This window comes from Pseudophryne corroboree, chromosome 1 (genome assembly GCF_028390025.1).
Source record: "Pseudophryne corroboree isolate aPseCor3 chromosome 1, aPseCor3.hap2, whole genome shotgun sequence".
In the NCBI taxonomy this organism is placed as follows: Eukaryota; Metazoa; Chordata; class Amphibia; order Anura; family Myobatrachidae; genus Pseudophryne; species Pseudophryne corroboree.
This window is the reverse complement of record NC_086444.1, coordinates 286,108,394-286,132,781: the sequence shown is the minus strand read 5'-3', so window position 1 is coordinate 286,132,781 and position 24,388 is coordinate 286,108,394. Positions and strand designations below refer to the sequence as shown.

General features: G+C 44.5%; 1 protein-coding gene across 2 annotated transcripts in view; it reads right to left on the bottom strand.

Annotated features, from left to right (window-relative positions):
* The window catches only part of KSR2 (kinase suppressor of ras 2), an 868,249-nt gene that overhangs the window by 191,960 nt on the left and 651,901 nt on the right, over positions 1-24,388 (bottom strand). For both annotated transcript variants that reach the window (XM_063964329.1, XM_063964330.1), the window contains exons 11-12: positions 19,825-19,911; positions 12,494-12,557 (exon numbers count right to left, since the gene is read on the bottom strand). In XM_063964329.1, coding sequence (XP_063820399.1) covers positions 12,494-12,557; positions 19,825-19,911 — 151 coding nt within the window. The remainder of the gene's footprint in view (positions 1-12,493; positions 12,558-19,824; positions 19,912-24,388) is intronic.

Here is a 24,388-nt window from a genome sequence, read left to right as displayed (position 1 = left end):
GCCGAAATCTGGACCTTGATTGACCCCAATCTAAGGCCTGCATCCACACCAGCCTGCAGAAAATGGAGCAAACGTCCCAACTCAAACTCTTCAGTAGGAGCCTTCTTGGATTCACACCAAGACACATATTTTCTCCAAATACGGTGGTAATGTTTAGACGTTACTCCTTTCCTGGCCTGAATAAGAGTGGGGATGACTTTCTTAGGAATACCCTTTTGGGCTATGATCCGATGCTCAACAGCCATGCCATCAAATGTAGCCGTGGTAAGTCTTGATACACACATGGCCCCTGCTGTAGTAGGTCCTCTCGAGGAGGAAGAGGCAGAGGATCTTCTATGAGCAACTCCTGAAGATCTGGATGCCAAGCCCTCCTTGGCCAGTCTGGGGCAATGAAGATTGCTCAAACTCTTGTTCTTCTTATTATTTTGAGAACTTTTGGAATCAGTGGAAGTGGAGGGAAATCATATACCGACCGAAACACCCACTGGGTCACCAGTGCATCCACTGCTATTGCTTGAGGGTCTCTCGACCTGGAACAATATCTCTGAAGCTTCTTGTCTAGACGAGATGCCATCATGTCTACTTGAGGAACTCCCCAAAGACTTGTCACCTCTGCGAAGACTTCTTGGTGGAGGCCCCACTCTCCTGGATGGAGATCGCGTCTGCTGAGGGAGTCTGCTTCCCAGTTGTCCACTTCCGGAATGAAAATTGCTGACAGAGCTCTAAAATGTCTTTCTGCCCAGAGGAGAATCCTTGTCACCTCTGCCATTGCCGCTCTGCTTTTCGTTCCGCCTTGCCTGTTTATGTACGCGACTGCATTGTCCGACTGGATCTGCACGGGATTTTGAAGATGTACCGCTTGTAGAAGGCCATTGTAAATGGCTCTCAATTCCAGAACGTTTACGTGAAGGCAGGCTTCCTGACTTGACCATTTTCCTTGGAAGCTTTCCCCCTGTGTGACAGCTCCCCAACCTCAGAGACTTGCATCCGTGGTTATTAGGACCCAGTCGTGAATCCCAAACCTGCGTCCCTCTAGTAGGTGAGAACTGTGTAGCCACCACAAGAGCGAAATCCTGGCTTTGGGGGACAGGATTATTTTCCGGTGCGTGTGTAGGTGGGATCCGGACCACTTGTCCAACAGGTCCCACTGGAATACTCTGGCATGAAATCGGCCAAACTGTATGGTCACGTAGGCCGCTACCATTTTCCACAACTACCGAATGCATTGATGGATTGACACCCTTGTTGGTTTCAATATTTGTTTGACCATTTTCTGGATTTCCAGAGCCTTTTTCACTGGAAGAAATACTCTCCGTACTTCTGTGTCCAGAATCATCCCTAAAAAGGACAATCTTGTCGTCGGTTCCAACTGCGACTTTGGAAAATTCATGATCCAATCATGTTGTTGGAGTATTGACAGGGAGAGTGCGATGTTCTGCACCAACTGTTCCCTGGATCTCGCTTTTATCAGGAGATCATCCAGATAAGGAATTATATTAACTCCTTTTTAACGAAGGAGGGTTATCACCTTGGTGAATACCCTCGGTGCCGTGGAGAGTCCGAACGGCAACGTCTGGAACTCGTAATGGCAATCCTGTACTGCGAATCTCAGATAAGCTTGGTGAGGAGGATAAATGGGAACATGCAAGTAAGCATCCATTATGTCTTCTGACACCATGAAGTCCCCTCCTCCAGACTGGAAATCACTACCCTCAGGGATTCCATCTTGAACTTGAACCTTTTCAGGTAGAGATTCAGATTTTTTAGGTTTAAAAACAGTCTGACCGAGCCGTCCGGCTTCGGAACTACGAAGAGGCTTGTATAAAAACCTTCTCCTTGCTATGCCAAGGGTACCAGGACAATGACCTAATTTTTGAATTGCCGTTGTTACTGCCTCTCTTCCCGGAAGAGAAGCTGGCAAGGTCGATTTGAAAAATCGGCATGGGGGGACGTCTTGAAACTCTAGTTTGTACCCATGGGACACTATTTGTAAGACCCATTGGTCCAGGCCAGATTGAATCCAGATTTGGCTGAAAAGTTTCAGATGTGCTCCCACCCGAGCGGACTCCCGCAAGGGAGCCCCAGCGTTATGCTGCAGATTTGGCAGAAGCAGGGGTGGTCGGGAGACGCTGCGGATTTCTTTCCTTTACCCCTTCCCCTACCTGCAAAAAAAGGGGGAACCTTTGGCCTTTTTGTATTTGTTGGGCCGAAAGGACTGCATGTGAGAGTGATGTGTCTTTTTCGCCGATGTAGGAGCATAAGGCAAGAATGTTGACTTACCTGCAGTAGCCACCGAGACTAACGTATCCAGCCCATCACCAAACAAGGCCTCACCTTTATATGGGAGAGCCTCCATATTTCTTTTGGAATCTGCATCAGCATTCCACTGGCGAATCCACAACGCCCTCCGAGCCGATACTGCCATGGTAGCGGTTCTTGATCCCAAGAGACCAATATATTTCATGGTTTCTAGTACGTACGCAGCAGCGTCTTTGATATGACCTAACGTTAGGAGTATCTCGTCTCCATCTATTGTGTCAATGTCTAATGATAAGTTTTCTGACCACTTTTCAACAGCACTACTCACCCACGCACAGACAATGGTAGGCCTGAGTAGTGTCCCATTGGCCACATCAATAGATCACCTCACTCACTTGCGGTCTGTCGGCTGCTTAAGTGAAGCCATTCCAGGCGCAGGGAGAAACACCTTTTCTCTTTTATGACAGGACCCTGTCTAAAATGCGGGGTGACTCCCACCTTTTTTGGAAAAAGGTAAGCTGCCTGATATCCTTTTGGGAATCAGAAATTTCTTTTCAGGTTAAATCAGACCTGAGGTGGAGGGAAAATTACATTACTTCTTTACTAAAGTAAACCCTCTCCTTGTGGTAAAAGAGGGGGCTTCATAACTTCTAACACCTCCTTTATAGCTAAAACATGTTTTGAATGCTTTTTTGCTAACTTAGGACCTATTCCCCTGGAATCACTAGTGTCGACACAGGAATCAGAGTCCGTGTCAGTATCAGTTTGTACTACTTGTGCAAATTTGTATGTGACCCAGAAAGGTCCCTGTGGATGAGAGGCAGAACTATTAGAAATCACATCTTCAACAGATTATTTTCATTTTCTGTATGAGATTCAGTCTACCTCTTACTGATATGATTCACACTATCATGTAACCTTTCACCCAGTCAGGCTCTTGGTGTCATATTACACCTCTGTGTCCCTAACATGTCTCCACAGAGTTCCCTGCCACAGACATGTCACACACGTGCAGAACCACACCACAGACACTCCGGGATTTATAGGGGACAGACCCACAGTAAAATCTGTCAGAGGGACACAGATAGGATTTTGCCAGTTCACAACCCAGCGGCAGTAACACAATGTCTGTGACACAAAATTCCCACTGACATTCAGCGCTTTTATAATGTTAATCACACAATTATATAGCACCAAATTCACTGTGGCCCCCCCCCCTGTTTTGCACCCTGATACTTGTTCAGTAGTGGAGGAGGACCAGTGTTGTCTCCACCAGGGACGTGCAGTGAGCCTCACCCCACCGCACATCACTGGTCTCCACTCTTCAATGGTGGGTTTCTCTTCACCTTTTATGAGGTAATTTTTTATACTGGCGGGGGTAGGACTGTGCCTCAGCAACTTATGCCTCTTATTTATGCCGGTTTCCATAGGTTTCATGCTGCCCAGGGCGACCCCCGCGCCCTGCACCCTGCAGTGCCTGTGTATGTGTGGGCAAAATGGCGCGCTGCGCTCCTGCCAGCCGCGCGGTACCTTTAGCCGTCACTTTCTTGATTGAAGATCTGTCTTCTAACACTCACCTGTCTTCTGACTTCTGGCTCTGTGAGGGGGGTGACGGCATGCTGTGGGAGTGAGCATCTAGACACGGCTAGCGTTCAGTTCCCTTCAGGAGCTAATGGTGTCCTGTCAGCCAGAAGCAGAGCCATGAAACTCTTTAGGAAGTTGGTTCCTACTTCTGCCCCCTCAGTCCCACGAAGCAGGGAGTCTGATGCCAGCAAATCTCCCTGAAAATAAAAAACCTAACATAAGTCTTTTCAGAGAAACTCAGTAGAGCTCCTCAGAGTGCATCCAGTCGACCTGGGCACATTTCTAAAACTGAGGTCTGGAGGAGGGGCATAGAGGGAGGAGCCAGTTCACACCCAATGAAAAGTCTTTAGAGTGCCCATGTCTCCTGCGGATCCCGTCTATACCCCATGGTCTTGATGTTGTCCCCAGCATCCTCTAGGACGTATGAGAAAAATGTTTTCTTGTTTGATCCTCTTAAGTCCAAATGGAAAAAAGATACCCATGAAAACAAACCTCTATACTCCGCAAACTGCCAATGCAAAATAATTAGAGCCTGGAGCCCCCAGGATTCTGTTGCGACAGTAGCCAATCACAAATGTTTTTACATACTGGCTGCTTGTGACTAACTGGCCAGTGAACATCTTGGCCAGCCAATCACTAGTAGCTAACAGAGGAAAATGCTTACAATTGGATGAGTTGTGAGGGGGTGTCCCAGCTACTCCTGTCTGTAATACTTTTGTAGGGATATTTTTGTTGGTTGTTTTGCTTCACTTTTATTTTTAATTTGTACTACACAAACACACACACACACACACACACACACACACACACACACACACACACACATTCACCTGTATAGTGTTTTTAATTGCAGTAGAAAAATAAATCTTCCTTTTAAACATTTCCACAAAACGAGGTACACTGGTGGGCTTATTACAAACTTTCTCAAATCCATTCACCTCCTGTACATACTTCTGCTTCTCCTCACACCTTGACCTGCAAATCTATGTGTCCCAATACAAATGAGGGTGCATGGCAGGTCTAAAGCAGCTTTTATGTTGTTTTTGTGCTTTGTAAAGAACTGTTGTGAGTGCAATTTGAATGCAGCTAAAATCAGGCAGTGGCTTAAAAGTAGGAGCTCTAGTTATTGCCAAACAATTTTACTTTCCCTGTTTATACAGCTGCCTACACTGCACCCTGCCAGAGGATTAATGTATAATTATTTTTTTTTCTCAGTCAGAGAGAAACACTAAATCTCTTTTTATGTTTTTATCATTCATCTAAACGATGGATATGCAATGCTAAAGAATATTTATGTGATTTAAGTCTAAAGAGACCCCATGCTGAAACTACTGAATAATTTTAGGAACACACACACACAAAAACGTTTGTAGTTAGAAACTAAGAGGATCTATTTATCATATGTATCAAATCTCCTAGCGCTGCAATTTATCAATAAGCATTTTTGGGCAGCTAAGCTTTGCTCAGCTACCTGGTCGTACTGCCTGGCACTCAATTTGCTAGCCAGTCCTGGTCCCCTCTGCGCAGGTGTCACCAGGCTTTGGTGGGTAAGACATAAATACCTCACTAGATGGCTGGATTTGTGCTTCCCGTAGCAGATTATTAACAAAAATAAAAAGTGACAAACATAAAAATGGTAAAAAAATAAATAAATAATGGATAAAGCATTTTTTTCAGCTCCTAGCCCCAGATTGCTATGCTATGAGAGTGTTCTTAAATAGATTTCCTCATGCTTACCAACAATAGCTGTCACTGGCCAAGGACTCTAAACTGGTTAGTGCAGAACGTATAACATAATGTATTTGCGCACAGGCATCTTAACATTTGTCCATGATGACATGCTCTAATTGTGAACGTTCCTTACGTAGTCCTTAAAATTCAATTGAACATTATGAGGAATGTGCACTAAACAACAATGCACTAAATTTTAGACTCTCTGAGACGATATTATTGTTAGTAGTAGTAGTAGTAGTAGTAGTAGTAGTAGTAGTAGTAGTAGTAGTAGTATCAAGGGTACTATAATGGAAACTACTGAGGAGGAAAGGGATTTAGGAGTCACTATTTCAAGCGACTTGAAGGCAGGAAAGCAATGCAACATGGCAATGAGAAAGGCAAGTCAGATGCTTGGTTGCATAGGGAGAGGAATCAGTAGCAGGAAAAAAGAAGTAATAATGCCACTGTATAGGTCATTGGTACGGCCCCATTTGGAATACTGTGTCCAGTTCTGGAGACCATATCTCCAGAAGGATATAAATACATTAGAGAGTGTACAAAGAAGGGCAACTAAAATGGTGCATGGCCTACACAAAACATACCCGGAAAGGCTAAAAGATCTTCACATGTATAGTTTGGAGGAGAGAAGGGAAAGGGGGGACATGATAGAAACTTTCAACTATATCAAGGGTCTTAACAAAGTTCAGGAGGGAAACAGTCTTCAAAGGAAGAAAAGTATTAGAACTCGAGGACAAACACTGAAACTGGAGGGAGGCAGGTTCAGGGGAAATTTAAGGAAAAATTACTTCACAGAAAGGGTAGTTGATAAGTGGAATAGCCTCCCATCAGAAGTGGTAGAGGCTAAGACTGTAGAGCAATTTAAACATGCTTGGGATAGGCATATGAATATCCTTACAAAGAATTAAGGTTCAAAAAGGGCTGAGATTACTTTAAGGATAAAAAAAGGGTCAGACTGGCTGGGCCAAGTGGTTGTTATCTGCCGTCAAATTTTATGTTTCTATGTTTAGTAGTAGTATGACCAAACCTCCCAACATTTTAAAATGTGGATGCGGGACTCCTGCGCATAGCGCGCACGCGGCCGAAAAGGGCCGTAACCTATATAAAAGGGGGCATGGCCTTGCGGCAGTGCTGCGATCTTAAAGCACACCCCCGTTTTCCATCACTAAGGGGGCACGCCCAGCGCTCTGAGAGCTGCTGGCATGCCCCAGTACCTCTGTCTCCACTGAATAGACGCTATCTATTATCCATAATTTACGTGGATAATAGTATACCCCCCATTGTATCTAAATGCTATTCATATAGATAGATTAAGCTTGTGACCAAAACTGTACCTAGTGTTATTAGAGTTTGTGCACCTGAGGTAGGGAAATTAAATTGTTGTGGGTATATTTACTAAAGTGCGGGTTTAGAGAAGGGGAGATGTTGCCCATAGCAACCGATCAGATTCTACTTATCATTTATCTAGCACCTTCTAGAAGATAAGAATTAGAATCTGATTGGTTGCCATATGCAACATCTCCACTTCTATAAACCTGCACTTTAGTAAGTATACACCCCTAAAGTCCCTGGTTTAGAGACCGCTAGTCCATTTAGGGCTGACGTACCTTAATCAACATTTGTACTTCTAGTGCAAATTAAAAAGATTTTAAATCAATACTTAGGATTTTTTCAACAAAGTGGTACTGTATGCAAAATAAACTGGGACAAAGAAAGTTTTGTGTGTTTTTCAGCACATAAGTAAAGGTATATTCTACAAGCTGCTGCTCTGCTGCTTCTGAGATTGTACAAAGCCCTGCATGTTCTATGCTAAATATTAGTGCAGCTTTAAATTTGTCGGTGAAACCCGCCAAGAAGCTTCATAAATATACCCCATAGAGGTGTGTGTGTGTGTGTGTGTGTGTGTGTGTGTGTGTGTGTGTGTGTGTGTTTTTTTTAGAGATGATGTGGGACCACATATGTGGCCATTAGTAAATAAAACTGATTCAAGATGGGTCTACCCACCTGTAGTTCACTTTACAGTATGTCATTTTACAGACAGATTTTGTCAAGTCAACATTTTTTCATGTTATGGTTTCATTTTAAATTGGTGTTCATTTTTTTCTTCCTTCAGTATAGATAACAGACAAACAGAGAATAAAAAGAAAATCACTTTTAAAAAGCACATATTAATGACTTCCCAGTATTGCTAACTGGGAAATGCAGACAGAAAAGCAAAAAACCCTGAAATGACAAACTATCAATTTTAAAAATGTTATCTGTCAAGATAAAACAAACAAGGACATGAAACTAGCGACAGCAGTTGTTAGGGTACGCACTGATTCTTCAACGGTGAGGAACATACTGTACTTCTAGAAGTGGAAAACACTGCAAGACCAATAAAAAAGAAACTCCTTTCAGCTAAAAGTAAGGAAACTCACTTGTAATGGGCTGAAAATTACAAGAACTAGATCAGATATGATTGGAAAAAGGGATTTTTCCAATGAAAACCATTTATTTGTGGAAGAGTACAGAAAAGTTGTTGTACGGTAAAGTCATTCTGATTGTCTATGAATGGGACATATTCAGCAGACAGTAAAACATCTCCCCAAAATGTTTGGTTGATGGTTGTCCTCTACAGGGCCTGGAAGTCTTGTTCCCATTGAAAGAATGATGAATTCAGAAATATAGAGTGATAATCTAAATCTCAGAGTTACAGTATTTCAGCTGTTGAGGCAAGCTTCCAACACGGGTGGTCATTCCGAGTTGTTCGCTCATTACCGTTTTTAGGAGAATAGCGATCAGGCTAAAAATGGGCGATTCTGCACATGCGTATGGGCCGCAGGGCACACGCGCTAAGTATTTTCACACAAAACTATGCAATTTTACACAGGTCCGAGCGACGCTTTTCAGTCGCTCTGCTATTCGGTGAATGATTGACAGGAAGTGGGTGTTTCTGGGCGGAAACTGAGCGTTTTCCGGGAGTGTGCTAAAAAACGCAGGCGTGTCAGGCTAAAATGCAGGAGAGTCTGGAGAAATGGGGGAGTAGCTGGCCGGACGCTGGGTGTGTTTGTGATGTCAAACCAGGAACTAAACGGACTGAGGTGATCGCAATCTAGGAGTAGGTCTGGAGCTACTCAGAAACTGCAGGGAAATATTTAATAGCAGAACTGCTAACCTTCTGTTCGCACTTCTGCTAAGCTAAGATACACTCCCAGAGGGCGGCGGCCTAGCGTGTGCAATGCTGCTAAAAGCAGCTAGCGAGCGAACAACTTGGAATGAGGGCCATGGTGACATATTTTAAGAAAAGCAAAGAACAGTATTGAAGAACTAAAAAAATATACACGCTTTAGTGACCTAGGGACTTTCCAGTGTTACACCCCATAAGACTCATTACACCCCATAAGACTGTTCAACTAGGGTACATTTAATTTCTAATGTGTTTTCCTGATGATGAAATAAGAAATACATACAAAAACCGGGTGGTCTTCAGTATGCCGACTGACGGGATCCCGGCGCACAGTATACCGGCGCCGGGATCCCGACAGCCGGCATACCGACACTTATTCTCCCTCATGGGGTTCCACAACCCCCCTGGAGGGAGAATAAAATAGCTTGGCGCGCGTAGCGTGGCGAGCGCAGCGAGCCCACAAGGGGCTCATTTGCGCTCGCCACGCTGTCGGTATGCCGGCGGTCGGGCTCCCGGCGCCGGTATGCTGGTCGCCGGGAGCCCGACCGCCGGCATATAGTAGTGAACCCACAAAAACCATATGTTGAGACTAGTGATGAGCGGGTTCGGTTTCTCGGAATCCGAACCCCCCCGAACTTCACCCATTTTACACGGTTCCGAGGCAGACTCGGATCCTCCCGCCTTGCTCGGTTAACCTGAGCGCGCCCGAACGTCATCATCCCGCTGTCGGATTCTCGCGAGATTCGTATTCTATATAAGGAGCCGCACGTCGCCGCCATTTTCACTCGTGCATTGGAGATGATAGGGAGAGGACGTGCAGCGTTCTCTCAGTTTCTGTGTTCAGTGTGCTGCAAATATCTGTGCTCAGTGTGCTGCAAATATCTGTGCTCAGTGTGCTGCAAATATCTGTGCTCAGTGTGCTTGCAAATATCTGTGCTCAGTGTGCTGAAAATATCTACGTTCTCTGCCTGAAAAACGCTCCATATCTGTGCTGCATTGTAGTATAGGAGGACAGTGCAGAATTTTGCTGACCAGTGACCACCAGTATATAATATATAGCAGTACGGTACAGTAGGCCACTGCTCTACCTACCTCTGTGTCGTCAAGTATACTATCCATCCATACCTGTGGTGCATTTTAGTTGTGCGCAATAAAATATAGTAGGAGGACAGTGCAGAATTTTGCTGATCACCAGTATATAATATATAGCAGTACGGTACAGTAGGCCACTGCTCTACCTACCTCTGTGTCATCAAGTATACTATCCATCCATACCTGTGGTGCATTTTAGTTGTGCACAGTATTATATAGTAGGACGACAGTGCAGAATTTTCCTGACCACCAGTATATAATATATAGCAGTACGGTACAGTAGTCCACTGCTCTACCTAACCTCTGTGTCGTCAAGTATACTATCCATCCATACCTGTGGTGCATTTTAGTTGTGCGCAGTATTATATAGTAGGAGGACAGTGCAGAATTTTCCTGACCACCAGTATATAATATATAGCAGTACGGTACAGTAGTCCACTGCTCTACCTACCTCTTTTTCGTCAAGTATACTATCCATCCATACCTGTGGTGCATTTTAGTTGTGCGCAGTATTATATAGTAGGAGGACAGTGCAGAATTTTGCTGACCACCAGTATATAATATATAGCAGTACGGTACAGTATGCCACTGCTCTACCTACCTCTGTGTCGTCAAGTATACTATCCATCCATACCTGTGGTGCATTTTAGTTGTGCGCAGTATTATATAGTAGGAGGACAGTGCAGAATTTTGCTGACCACCAGTATATAATATATAGCAGTACGGTACAGTAGTCCACTGCTCTACCTACCTCTGTGTCGTCAAGTATACTATCCATCCATACCTGTGGTGCATTTTAGTTGTGCGCAGTATTATATAGCAGGAGGACAGTGCAGAATTTTGCTGAACACAAGTATATATATAGCAGTACGGTACAGTAGTCCATTGCTCTACCTCTGTGTCGTATAGCATACTACAAAAGTTCAGTAAAATTAACCAAAAATCAATATTAAAAGCATCTGATGAGAAGCGTAAACTTGCCAATATGCCATTTACGACACGGAGTGGCAAGGAACGGCTGAGGCCCTGGCCTATGTTCATGGCTTGTGGTTCAGATTCACATGAGGATGGAAGCACTCATCCTCTTGCTAGAAAACTGCAGTGCCACTCCTAGGTGGGCCAGGTGTCTGTGTCGGCCACTTGGGTCGCTTAGCTTAGCCATCCAGCGACCTTGGTGCACCTCTTTTTTTCTTTGCATCATGTGCTGTTTGGGGACTATTTTTTAAATCGGCTATCCTGTCTGACACTGCAGTGCCACTCCTAGATGGGCCGGGTGTTTGTGTCGGCCACTTGGGTCGCTTAGCTTAGCCATCCAGCGACCTTGGTGCACCTCTTTTTTTCTTTGCATCATGTGCTGTTTGGGGACTATTTTTTAAATCGGCCATCCTGTCTGACACTGAAGTGCCACTCCTAGATGGGCCAGGTGTTTGTGTTGGCCACTTGGGTCGCTTAGCTTAGCCATCCAGCGACCTTGGTGCACCTCTTTTTTTCTTTGCATCATGTGCTGTTTGCGGACTATTTTTTAAATCGGCCATCCTGTCTCACACTGCAGTGCCACTCCTAGATGGGCCAGGTGTTTGTGTCGGCCACTTGTGACGCTTAGCTTAGTCATCCAGCGACCTCGGTGCAAATTTTAGGACTAAAAATAATATTGTGAGGTGTTCAGAATAGACTGGAAATGAATGGAAATTATGGTTATTGAGGTTAATAATACTATGGGATCAAAATGACCCCCAAATTCTATGATTTAAGCTGTTTTTGAGGGTTTTTTGTAAAAAAAACAAACGAATCCAAAACACACCCGAATCCGACAAAAAATTTTCAGGGAGGTTTTGCCAAAACGCGTCCGAATCCAAAACACGGCCGTGGAACCGAATCCAAAACACAAAACCCGAAAAATTTCCGGTGCACATCACTAGTTGAGACTATAGAGCATACAATAAGTTATTGGAGATCAGGGTAATTATATTTTCTTAATACCATAGAAACAGCATAAAACAAGCTTGTCCCAGTTAATTTGCTGAACACTTTATATCCTTAAACCAAAGCAAAACCTACATCTTAAGCAAATCCAATGCATATTTTACCTAAGTACAAGTACATAGACCCCAAATAGCCTGGATCTTGTAGTGAAATATCATGTGAGAAAATGACTGTACAGTACACATGGAATCAGTATGGGATCCGTATGGCCAGGATCCTGGCGGTCATAATATCGATGCCGGAATCCCGATATGCAGGAACCTGACGGCGAGAACAGTATATCCGCTCGCCACACTTCGGGCCTGGTGGCGTACTTTGCTCGCCACACTAACTTATTCCCCCTCGGGGGGTGGCATGGACCCCTTCCCCCTCCCGAGTGTGGATTTGGCTGCCTTGGTCTGGAGTTCGACCGCCGGGATCCCGACCGTCGGGAAACTGATTCCTGGACAAACATTGTATACAGCGGGGGTATTCAAAATACAGCCATCCAGTAGTTGTGAGACTACACATGCCAGCATGCCCTCCACAATTTTAGCATACCCTAATAGCAAAAATGTGGCGTGGCATGCTTTGATGTATTGTTCCACAGCAGTTGGAGGTCCACATATTGATATATACCTGGTGTAGAGGCAAATACACTACTTTTATTTACGGAGCATAGTATAGAGTACTTACACTGGATTAGAGTTGACTGGATGAAGGATTACTTGGGGAGCTCGAGGGACTTCAGGCACAACATCTACAAGTAAGTAATAGCACGTGAATAAAATGCAGACAACAGCATGTATTCAACAAAGACAAGCACACTGATAGGACACCAATAAGACATTGCTTTAATCTGTATTACATGTCTTTAAGTGTTTATATATCATTGGTTGCTTTAGGGCCCCCAAAAGGTATCATTCCTTGTCACTGAATGTCACAGAGATAAGGAATGATTTTTCTGGGCTAGTTAACAATAAATCCTTGGCAGGACAGTGGCTTCATAGAGGTTTGCACTACATAATAACTATTGCTATCACTTTGTTGTGGCCTTTGGGCCGCACGTGCACAAAGTAAAATTGCAATAACCAGCCAGGGAGGAGCACGGAGGTTGCTGGGGAGGGATCAGAAGAACCCCTCACAGGATTACAACAGGTAATGCCATCATCAGATAATGGTAGTAGTTGGTGTCAAGCTCCAAGCTATGCTTTTTGAAGCTTTGTAAATGATCCCTGACAAGAGTCACCACTAATAATAATGGAGACTGCTATCTGTATCAATAATATTCCTAACGCAGGCGATATCTGTGATTTCTCTTATTTAGGCTCCTCTTAAATAAGCTAGCTACTATAATAAATAACAGCATCATAGTAATATATTATTTATTATCAGTTATGTACAGGTATATAGTGCAAACATATTCTGCAGCACTTTACAGAGAATATTTCACCATTCACGTCAGTTCCTGCCCCAGTCAAGCTTACAATGTATATTCCCTACTACATACGGGTGTGCTGGGGGAGCCCAGTGGTCGGGATGCAGGCGGTCACATAACCGGCATTCCGACAATTAGAATGCCGACAGGGGATGGGGTCATTAATTTACCGATCCCCTGCCTCCTACCCTAACCAGCCTGGGGTGGGGGCTAGGGCTAAGATAGTGGGGGTGGTGGCTAGGGCTAAATCACAGGGGGTGGCGGCAAGGGCTAACACTTGAGGGGTGGTGGCTATGGCTAACCCCCCTATCTCCTCTAGTGCCTAACCTTCGCGCCCCCCCCCCCCCCCACACACACACACACACACCCCAGGCCCTAACCCCTTGCCGTCAGGAACCAATTAGCTATATTGCGGGAGGAAACTGGAGTCCTTGGGGGGAACACACACAAGCACGGGGGGATAATATACAAAGGGAGAATATGAAGCTGTCCGTATAGGGACAGACAGGTGCAGGAAGTATATGTCCAGTGAGGCAAACCATTGGCTTGGCAAGCCTGCAAAGCAGGGACAAAAGCTCTGCCTCCCAAATGCTGCAGCATATCAGTCATGCTGCGGCTAAAGGTGGGTTGCGAACGATATCACAAAGACCCTTTCTGCTCATGCACGGAACGGATCTTGAGCAAAAACAGACCTCAAACCTTCGTATTTGTATGGAAAGCATTGGGAAGGCATACAAAACCCAAGCAGGCCCTCAATGAGGAGTGTTAACCAGTTTATGCAGGTAAATTCAACTTACAGTGTCTGGGCACAAATCTTTTGCTATTCAATTAGCTGCATGTGTTAAGTGGCATTACTGCTCCATAAGAATTAACGCATCATTTTGTTTGCAACCCTTGAGCTGGTGAAAAGTTGGGGATAATTCCTATTTTAAGGTAAAAAAAATTGTTACTTGGTTCAGAACCCCTGGAACTAATGATTAATTAGGCCCTTAGAAGTTTTTAATTAGCATAATTTTTCCTATAATGACATGTCATTTTTGGGTGATATTTTGTAAAATGTAGAATAAAGAGTCAAATATAAGGGACAGGTATATGGGGGTGCTGTATGTATGAGACAGGTGTTTATATGTTTGCAGGTGGGAGTTACAGGTGTTTTCTTCTTAAAACATTTTTAAAAGTGGTTAAAAATAACACAAAAAAACAACTTACCAGCATTTTTATGCACCACAAACTTTTTACTAAAAAACACTAACTTTCTAAAAAAAAAAATGTAATAACTTATTTAAAACATGCAAAAAAACTGCTATTTCACAATTTCATGAGCCCAAAATACTTTGCTTTTGGCCAGTAATAAACTTCTATACTGATATCCAATGTTAGATTGCACTTTCCTGGGGTACAGGATGATTTCCGCATTTTACCGCACACTTAACGCAGCGAAAATGACTGTAGAAACCACCCAGGGTAAGCCTTTTGCAATTGAATTGTACAAATAGCGGGAATGTACAAATGTGTGGTAAGCAAAATTAGCATGCAATATGCACATTAAGTCAAGCTGCAGTAAACAAAGAGTTGACCATGACTAATTGAATTTGACGCTTAGAGAGAGGTTCAAATGTTCCGGATGCCCCCTGCTGGGCGTCTAAATGAATGGGCGTCTGATTGGAGCATTTCAATTGTTGCTCCGATCAGACACCCATTAGCAGCGGCAGACAGATTTACCTTCAGATGCTGTGAAAAAAAATGTGTGAAAAGTCCATATTTTTGGGAGCCCAAAGCACCCACACCACAACTTTAGATGCCCAAACAACAACTTTGGATGGTTTCAGCTATGCTGTCAGCCACATTAAATACTAATGGAATATGATTAGAGCAACAATTGAATTGCTGCGATATACACCCAATTGTTTAGATGCCAAGCAGGGGGCACCCAGAAGTATTGAATCGCCCCTTAATGTGTTACTTTATGGTAATTAGAAATGGGTTATTAGAATTGGTGGTTTAATATGAAGTCAGAGCCGGCGCTACCCGCTCAGCAAGGGTATGCAATGCAGGGAGGCGCTGAGGTGAAGAGGCGCTCTCCCTGCTCTGCTACCCTGCTGCTGCGCCTGTCAGTCTGGATGACAGGTAGCAGCGCTGGCAGCGGGTAGCGCGGCTCTCTCCCCTCCTCCTCCCCAGTGAGACTGCAGGCAGTGGCACTGTGCAGACTCACCCCTCACACAGCTGCTCCGCTGCCGCCCGCCGCCGTCCCAAACTGTATTAGGGGCGTGGCCTAATCGCGGGAGGCGTGGCCACGCCCCCTCATAGAAAACTTTTTTTTTTTTTTAAATCTTAATGGCGCCTGATGATCCCTGAGCCCCCGGCCAGCCCTGTTAGGGTCTCCTGCCCTGTGCTGCCACGTCGTCATGGCAACCGGGAGACAAGTGCTAGCAGAGTAACCTGAGCGCAGCTGATACTCCGGTTCGGGTCTTTTGCTGTGCAGTGGTTACAGGCTCTGTGCACGGTAGGGGATCCGGTGCTGGTTTTTGTGCTCACAGTCTGTGAGGTCTGAGTGGGGCGTGGACAGCACCTGCTTTATAAGGCCTCTTCTTAGGGTAAGCAGGTGCTGCTGAATCTTTGTTGGTTAGTCAGTTCCTGAAAGTTAGCCAGTACTGTGTAGCTTTGTATTTGTTTGTTGCTTACTGCAAATAGGCCTGGGGATTTGGTATTACACTCTGCCAATCCAGACCTAGCAGTAAGACTGGAGTCAGTCGTTTAGCTTGCTGGGGTTCTGTTACTACTCTGTGAACTTAGCAAGTTTGCGGCTGTATTCTAAGACTTGCCTGTCTAATCCTGTCTCACTGTGCTAGGTGTCAGGGGTCAGTTTAGTGGCAGTAAGCTGAACCTGTGCACTGCAAGTGAGAATTAGGATTGTGGAGACTCTCCTTGTGTCTATCATTCCATCTCTGACCAAGGAGTTTACTGCCACACCCGTTGGTAACCCTTTAGGGTTTTGCTGTTGCCCTTAGCAACAGCATTTCGGGTTCTCTACGTATTAAAACACAACATCTTGCTTTTCTCATCTGAGCATTACTAATACAAGGGAGACACCCAGTTCCTTAGCCTCTGGGCTTCTCTGTTCACTTTGTGTGTATTTTGTTACCCTATCACCTTCTGTGTACGTTATGTCATATTCCCCAGTCTGTCTGTGAGTCCATTTGTTTTGCATAACAGTTCAAACACCAGTACATTCCTGCAGGCACTGGTGTGCATAACAAGCCCCTCAGGCAGGGTGAATTCAGTGTAGGAACATTATCAGTGTGATCACCCTCCGCCCCCCTCCCCACCTATACAGGAACAGGCAGAGGCTCAGCATTAGCAGCATATGCTGTGCTCCCAGGATGAAAGCCTTATGCTGCTGCCCAGTAAAGAGGGATGGTGGTGGGAGTGCAGCAGACCAGGGTCCATGCTGGGCCACTCCATAAGTCCCAGGTAATTAGTACCCGCTCCCCCCTCGTCATCACTTCTGACATCCTACAGCCGCTGAAGTAACGGAGCCTGCAAGAAACCGGAGGCGGAGAAGGGAGAGAAGGAGCAGTGCCTGAGCCGGGACCTCCTGCAGGTACTTGGGCCGCATTGTGGTGGGAATGACGGCTGTACCTGACATAGGGGGTCATTCAGAGATGAACGCAGATGGTGTATATGCAGCCAGATCTGCGTTCATCTCTGCACATGCTGAGGGCCGCCCAGCACAAGGCAAGGCAGCCCAGCATGTGTGGCGCCGCCTCCCGATGCATCCGCAATTTGATTGAGGACACATCTGATCTAAGGATGACCCCTGGCAGTGCAGCTTGGTCAGCAGCCATTTTTTATGGGAGCGGCTGTGTGACGTCCTGGCCTGCCCCCTTTTTTACCGGCGTCACCCCCGCAACACCTTAACTCTGCTACGCTGTCGCCTATCAATCACATTGTGGTTGCATCCATTGGGGAAGCGACCGCAATGTGTGTGGCCTCATCCCACTGCGCATGCAGTTTGCTGCCACTGGCAAATTGCGGTGAGGGCCGCTATTGCAGCGGGGTCTCAATGACCTTCATAATGTGTATAATGGGCTGTACCTGGCATAATGTGTATAATGGGCTCTACTCTGGCGTAACGTGTAATAGCGGCTCTCCTGTATGGCGTAAGGTGTATAAGGGTACTACTGTGCGGTGTAATGTGACTAACGGACACTGCTGTGCGGTGTAATGTGACTAACGGACACTGCTGTGCGGTGTAGTGTGAATGACGGACACTACTGTACAGGATAATGTGACTAACGGACACTACTGTGCGGTGTAACGTGACTAACGGACACTGCTGTGTGGTGTAATGTGACTAACGGACACTACTGTGTGGGGTTATGTGAACTGGTACTATTCTGTGGCCCTATATTTTTGGCACGCGCCTTCGGCGCGCACTGTCCCTGTTCTGAGCATGGCCAGAGGAAACTATTGCCCTGAGCTCTTAGAGATCTAGAACTGGCCCTGTCATTGATTTTAAATGTGAATAAGGGGCACTATTATGTGGCATAATATGAATCAGGGACACTACGTTTGGGTTAATGTGCATAAGATTGTAATACTGTGTTGCGTAATTTGAATTGTGGGTACCATTGTGGTCACGCCCTTCCTTTTGTGAGCACACCCCTTTTTGCAGTGCGCGCTATCCCTTTTTTATGGATGGGAGGGCGCAAATTTATTATTTGCAGGAGGGCGCCAAACACTCTAGCACCGGCCCTGTATGAAGTATTTCTATTACAATATTTGGCCAGTTATCTATGACCAAGACATGGCCGTAACCAGGAGGAGGGGGCCTAGGGGGTCACGTGCCCCGCAGGCGGTACTGTAGGGGGCACTAGGAAGTCTGTTTCTGGTGCTGTACTGCTCCGACTGCCTCCTGCTGCGGGGAAAAAGCAATAGCTGTCACTAGCTGACAGCCTGGTGACCTGCTGTGGGATGCCGGTAGCGTCTAGCCGGGTACCGGCTCCAGGCGCTCACAGTGCTTCCTGGTTTCAGCTGCAGCTGCATGCTTGTGATGTCACACGCACGCCGCGGCAGCTGAAACGATTAAGCGCCGTGAGCGCCTGGAGCCGGTACCCGGCTAGACGCTACCGGCATCCCACAGCAGGTCACCAGGCTGTCAGCTAGTGACAGCTATTGCTTTTTCCCTGCAGCAGGAGGCAGCCAGAGCAGTACAGCACCAGAAACGGACTTCCTAGCGCCCCCTACAGTACAAAAAGAAAGGAAGAGAGATCAGAGACGGGAGTCCGGTGGCCGGGAATGAACCCACGCACACACAAAAAATAAAAGAAGATGTGTGCTGGCAGCAGTACTGAGATAAAAGTTGGAGGGGAGGGGGGAGGGGGAGTGAATCAGAGACGAGTACAGTAGCTGCCAGTGCCAATGGGGAATCTGGCATCCACCTACAGTACCCTGCACTGTAGTGTAAACAAATTCTAAAGTTAAAGAAAATGGAAGTGCACATTTATTTATAAAGATGTGTACATTACTGAACTAAAAAAATTATTTAAAATGTACTATTTTTAATACATGCTTATAATTAAATTTGCACTTTCAATTTTGGAAACCAGTGTCCCCCATTTCATCTATCTATCTATCTATCTATCTATCTATCTATCTATCTATCTATCTATCTATCTACAGTATATGTGTGTGTATATAGATATCTATATATATATATATATATATATATATATATCTAGATATATACATATATAGCGAGCGACACTCAGGGTCAGAAAAGGCCATCTTTCATGGTTAAAATAAAATGATGCCTGAAAGGGCAGAGCCTATAGTTGTGGTGGTGGTATTTTGGTGAGCGGGGGTGGAAAGGGGCGCACGCGCGCAAATTACTTCTTTGCCCCGGGTGACAGGAATCCTAGTTTCGGCCCTGACCAAGATGAGAACTGGAGTGTCAGAAATTAATATGATAAACATGAGTGTATTGTAGCTATTTATATGCAGGGACTCTAAAGCATAGGATGTGTCTCTGCATCAATCATCTAAGACAGTGTTTCCCAACCTCGGTCCTCAAGGTACACTAACAGTGCAGGTTTTAGTGATATCCAGGCTTGAACACAGGTGACTTAATTAGTACCTCAGTTATTTTGATTTAACCATCTGTGCTGAAGCCTGGATATCACTAAAACCTGCACTGTTGGTGTGCCTTGAGGACCGCGGTTGGGAATGCCTGATCTAAGACATAGCACCCAAATATTTATCAAAAGCTACACTGAGATCAAAGGATAAAGTTTGGCATGATATGACATGCCCCTCAGCTCACAAGGACTCCTTAGGCGATATTCAACAGTTTATATCTCCTGATCTCCCATCTAAAGTGCCGTGAGGTTGGGGAGAGGGGTATATTCAATTGTTTCTTTTTATTACGCTTGTCGCATCCAGAGAGGTCAGGTTTAGCCGCGTAAAGCAGCTGCACCCAACCAAATTAGTGCTCAAATGGTTCATATTTAGCTTATTTCAGTTCGCCACCACCGCGGTGGTGATATTTTAATAAAGATCACGCAATTTGTTTTGTGAATAATACGGTTACCTGGAAATATGAATTGCTGTTTGTACTTGTAGTAATGAGAACCTTGCAGCAAAGATGAGGTACATGGATGAGAAGTGCTGTTGGACCCTAGAAGAAAATAAAGGCACACGGAACCAACATTAATATATACTGTGCACGTGTGTATATCAACAATCACAAATGCTAATGTCTTTCTCAGAACGTTCTAAATGGGAGATTGCATTGTGAGATAACTCCAGACAACATGTAAAGCTAAACTATGTGAGCAATTTTCATACAATTTGTAAATAAACTTTAAGCAATTAAGCCAAATTCACAATTATTCCACATTGAGTAAGCGGTATATAGTTCATGCTCCCAGTTGCATATTTCAAGTAGGTTCACAATTACAGTATAACAACAGTAGCATTCCAGTTCTATAGCATAGGCACTGTTTTTCTAGTGGTGGATAGGAATTATATTCCAGCAGGGTAAAATCAAAAGTGTTCACAAGAGGTGGTTGGATTACTGGGCCTCCTGTCAACATGAAATATATCTTTACTCTGTCCTATGAGGGAAAAGTGTTATACAGGCTTTTTGCCAGCATGACGTGTAAAGAACACATGTTTTATGGCCAAATAAACAAGAGGGAGGAAGCTATGTATTGTCCTCTACATCAGGGTCTCACTCAGTAAGTTACCACTCGCTGATTCAGATACCCAATGGGGAACTCAACAAGGATGCCCCTTAAGGTCAATGTTTTCATTTGGGTTAACCCTTCATGTCCTTGTGTATCTTTAGGATGTATCACCTATTAGCTCACAAATGTAAATATGTAAAATGTCAGTACGGCAGTTCTGTAACAAATTGAATATAGTGTACATTATTATCATCACCTTCTATAGAACTTACATCTGATCCTACCAGAGCGATTCATGTGTACCTACCAAGCCTCTGGGCTATTGTAGCTGTGACCAAGATATCATGTTTGCATGTTTGTTCTTTACTAGATTCTAGTACGTATATACTAAGAACTGTTTAAGGTTTAGCACTCTATGGATGTGAGTGTACATATTAAGTGAAGCGAACAATGGCATATTTTGCAAGAAATATTGAACAAGACTAGCACAGTAGTTGGGCAGCATGTGTTTCCCTTTGTGACACAAAATTATTCTAGGGTAAAGATTGTATTTCTACGTCAGGATTTATAGATGGGTTCCTCATAATGTGGTTGGGTTAAACAAGACTGTCAGACGCACTGTCTTCAGCACCAAATTTTTATATATATATATATATATATATATATATATATATACATACAGACACTGGATATACCTGTATAGTATACACCATCTCGACACTCACAATCCCATCTCTGGAAAATCCAGATGGATCCTGATGGTATTAGGTTAAGGTTTAGAGTTAGGCATTAGGGGGAGGGTTAGGCTTAGGCTGCCAAAGGAGACAGGGTTAGGCTGCAGGAGGGCTGTTAGGGGTCACCAAAAGCTGTCAGGATTTTCACCATCGGGATGCTGCTGTCAGGATGGTGAGTATCGTATATATATATATATATATATATATATATATATGACATCTATATATGTGGGTTGGGCTTGAAATGCCGGTGGTTGGGATGCTGGCGGTCTAATTACTGACTGCGGCATCACGAGATCAGAATCCCAATGGGTATACTTACCTTCCCCCACTGGTCCCCTAACCCTCTCTCCCCGCAGCCTAAACCTAACCCTACCCGCAGATGTATACTATAAATATTATATAAATACACTGTATATATATTTATATAGATAGATATAGATAGTAATATAGATAGATAGATAGATAGATAGATAGATAGATAGATAGATAGATACACTGTATATAGACACTAAAATTCCATTGCCTGTGCAATAAAATCTGCATAGATGAGGACAATGAAGTCATCACACAACAGTCGTGTCTGAGGTAAATTTTACAGGGTATATGCTAAAATGCATCTGATCAGACCTGTTAAATTAGGACTACCTTAACCTGCATCCTTTCAGCTCTGTAAAATATTTTATCTTGCAGAAGGAAATGTCATTTACATATTTGTGTAAAACAGGGTGGATTACTACATCGATCCAGTGTTCCCTTTTGCTCAACTGAGCCTATTAACAGAAATAAAATGTCTCCCTTACAAAGTAGCAATAGTAATAATAATAATAATAATAATGATATGCATGCAAATTAAAATAGGCAGACGTGCAGAAAAAGGTGCGCAGTGTCACAAAGGGGGGGGGGGGGGGGGGGGGGAGAAATATTGTTTACTTAGTGTACCACAAATTGTTTTGGCTGATAAGTGAGCCATACAGTCTGATAACAGGTTGCAGAGTTTTTGTGCTTTTACCAGTAAAATGTAAGTGGAACAAAAAGCAGAACACAAAGTAGATTGATAAAGGCAGTACATAATGAGTATTCAAGGTTCCTGCAGTTCCTTGCCTTGCCAACCCGGAGCTTACACTCTAACAACAATTCAGTTATATACATTAACAGCTCTAAAACATACAATTGAGCTGTTGCGGGATAAAACTGAAAGCTGCTGATATCATATGACTCTTCGCTTGATTTATGGTTGTGTCTCATGCAGTTCTGATTCCCGTGGATTTCATCAAGACAAAATATGACTACCGTACATGTACATTTTTCCAGGTGATATATGTTGGGCTTAGAGCTGATAACAACTAGGACTGACAAGTGAGGCCTCACAATATAAATCATTATAGTCGAACCTGGATAAGTGGGACCTGGGAAAGAGGAAAACCTCTATTACTGGGCCTAGTTGTTTTTGCACAAAAGGCCTCCGTTAGTGAGACTTTCTAACCTCTTTAACTAAGACTGATTTTTCTTGATTATTAGGAATAATCACCTCTATAACTGGGACGATTGCTGTTAGGACCTATTTAAGTGAGATTAGTCCAGTTTATTAACTAGAGATTAGCGGGTTTGGTTCTCTGAGAACCGAACCCTACCGAACATCACGTCCTGAGCCCGGATCCGTGTCCTGCTTGGGTTTTCCCGCCTGACTCGGAAACCAGAACGAGGCCAAACGTCATCATCCCGCTGTCGGATTCTCGCGGGTTTTGGATTCCATATAAGGAGCCGCGTGTCGCCTTCATTTTCACTCCAGTCCTGGAGAGTGTAGCGAGAGGACGTTTCTCTCTCCTCAGTGTCTGTCTGTGCGGGAAAGTGGTGTGGTGACCTTCTATGTCTTATGTGTGTCATTCCAGTGCTGTGTTGTGCTGCATCAGTCCAGTGGTAGTGTCTTGTGCTGCATCAGTCCAGTCAAAGTGGTGGTGTCCTCTGCTGCCATATGTCCAGTGCTGCTGTATAAGTCCAGTCCATTACAGTGGTGCTGTGTTGTCCTGCATCAGTCTAGTGGTGGTGTCCCTGTGCTGCTGTATAAGTCCAGTGGTACTGCCATATAAGTCCAGTGAAACTGCCGTCTATGTTCAGTGATACTGCCGTATAAATCCAGTGAAACTGCCGTATATGTCCAGTGATACTGCCGTCTATGTCCAGTGATACTGCCGTATAAGTCCAGTGATACTGCCGTATAAATCCAGTCCAGTGATACTGCCGTATATGTTCAGTGATACTGCTGTATATGTCCAGTGGTACTGCCATATAAATCCAGTGGTCCTGCCGTAGAAACCCAGTCCAGTGGTATTGCCGTATATTTCCAGTGATACTGCCGTATATGTCCAGTGGTACTGCCATTTAAATCCAGTGATGCTGCCGTATATGTCCAGTGGTACTGCCATATAATTCCAGTGATACTGCTGTATATGTCTAGCGGTACTGCCGTATAAGTCCAGTGATACTGCTGTATATGTACAGTTATACTGCTGTATAAGACCAGTGATACTACAGTATAAATCCAGTCAAGTGGTACTACCGTATAAGTCCAGTGATACTGCCGTATATGTCCAGTGATACTGCCGTATATGTCCAGTGGTACTGCCATATAATTCCAGTGATACTGCCGTATATATCCAGTGGTACTGCCGTATAAATCCAGTGATACTGCCGTATAAATCCAGTCCAATGATACTGCCGAATTTGTCCAGTGATACTGACGTATATGTTCAGTGGTACTGCCGTATAAGTCAAGTGATACTGCTGTATAAATCCAGTCCATTGGTACTGCCATATAAGTCCAGTAGCACTGCCGTATAAATTCAGTCCAGTGGTACTGCTGTATAAGTCCAGTGGTACTGCCATATAAATCCAGTGATACTGCTGTATAAGTCCAGTGGTACTACTGTATAAGTCCAGTGGTACTGCCGTATAATTCCAGTCCAGTGGTACTGCCATATATGTCCAGTGATACTACCGTATATGTCCAGTGGTACTGCTATATAAGTCCAGTTATACTGCCGTATAAATCCAGTCCAGTGGTACTGCCGTATAAGTCCAGTGGTAATGCCATATAAATCCAGTCCAGTGGTACTGCCGTATAAGTACAGTGGTACTGCCATATAATTCCAGTGATACTGCCATATAAGTCCAGTGGTACTGCTGTATAAGTCCTGTGATACTGCCGTATAAGTCCAGTCCAGTGGTACTG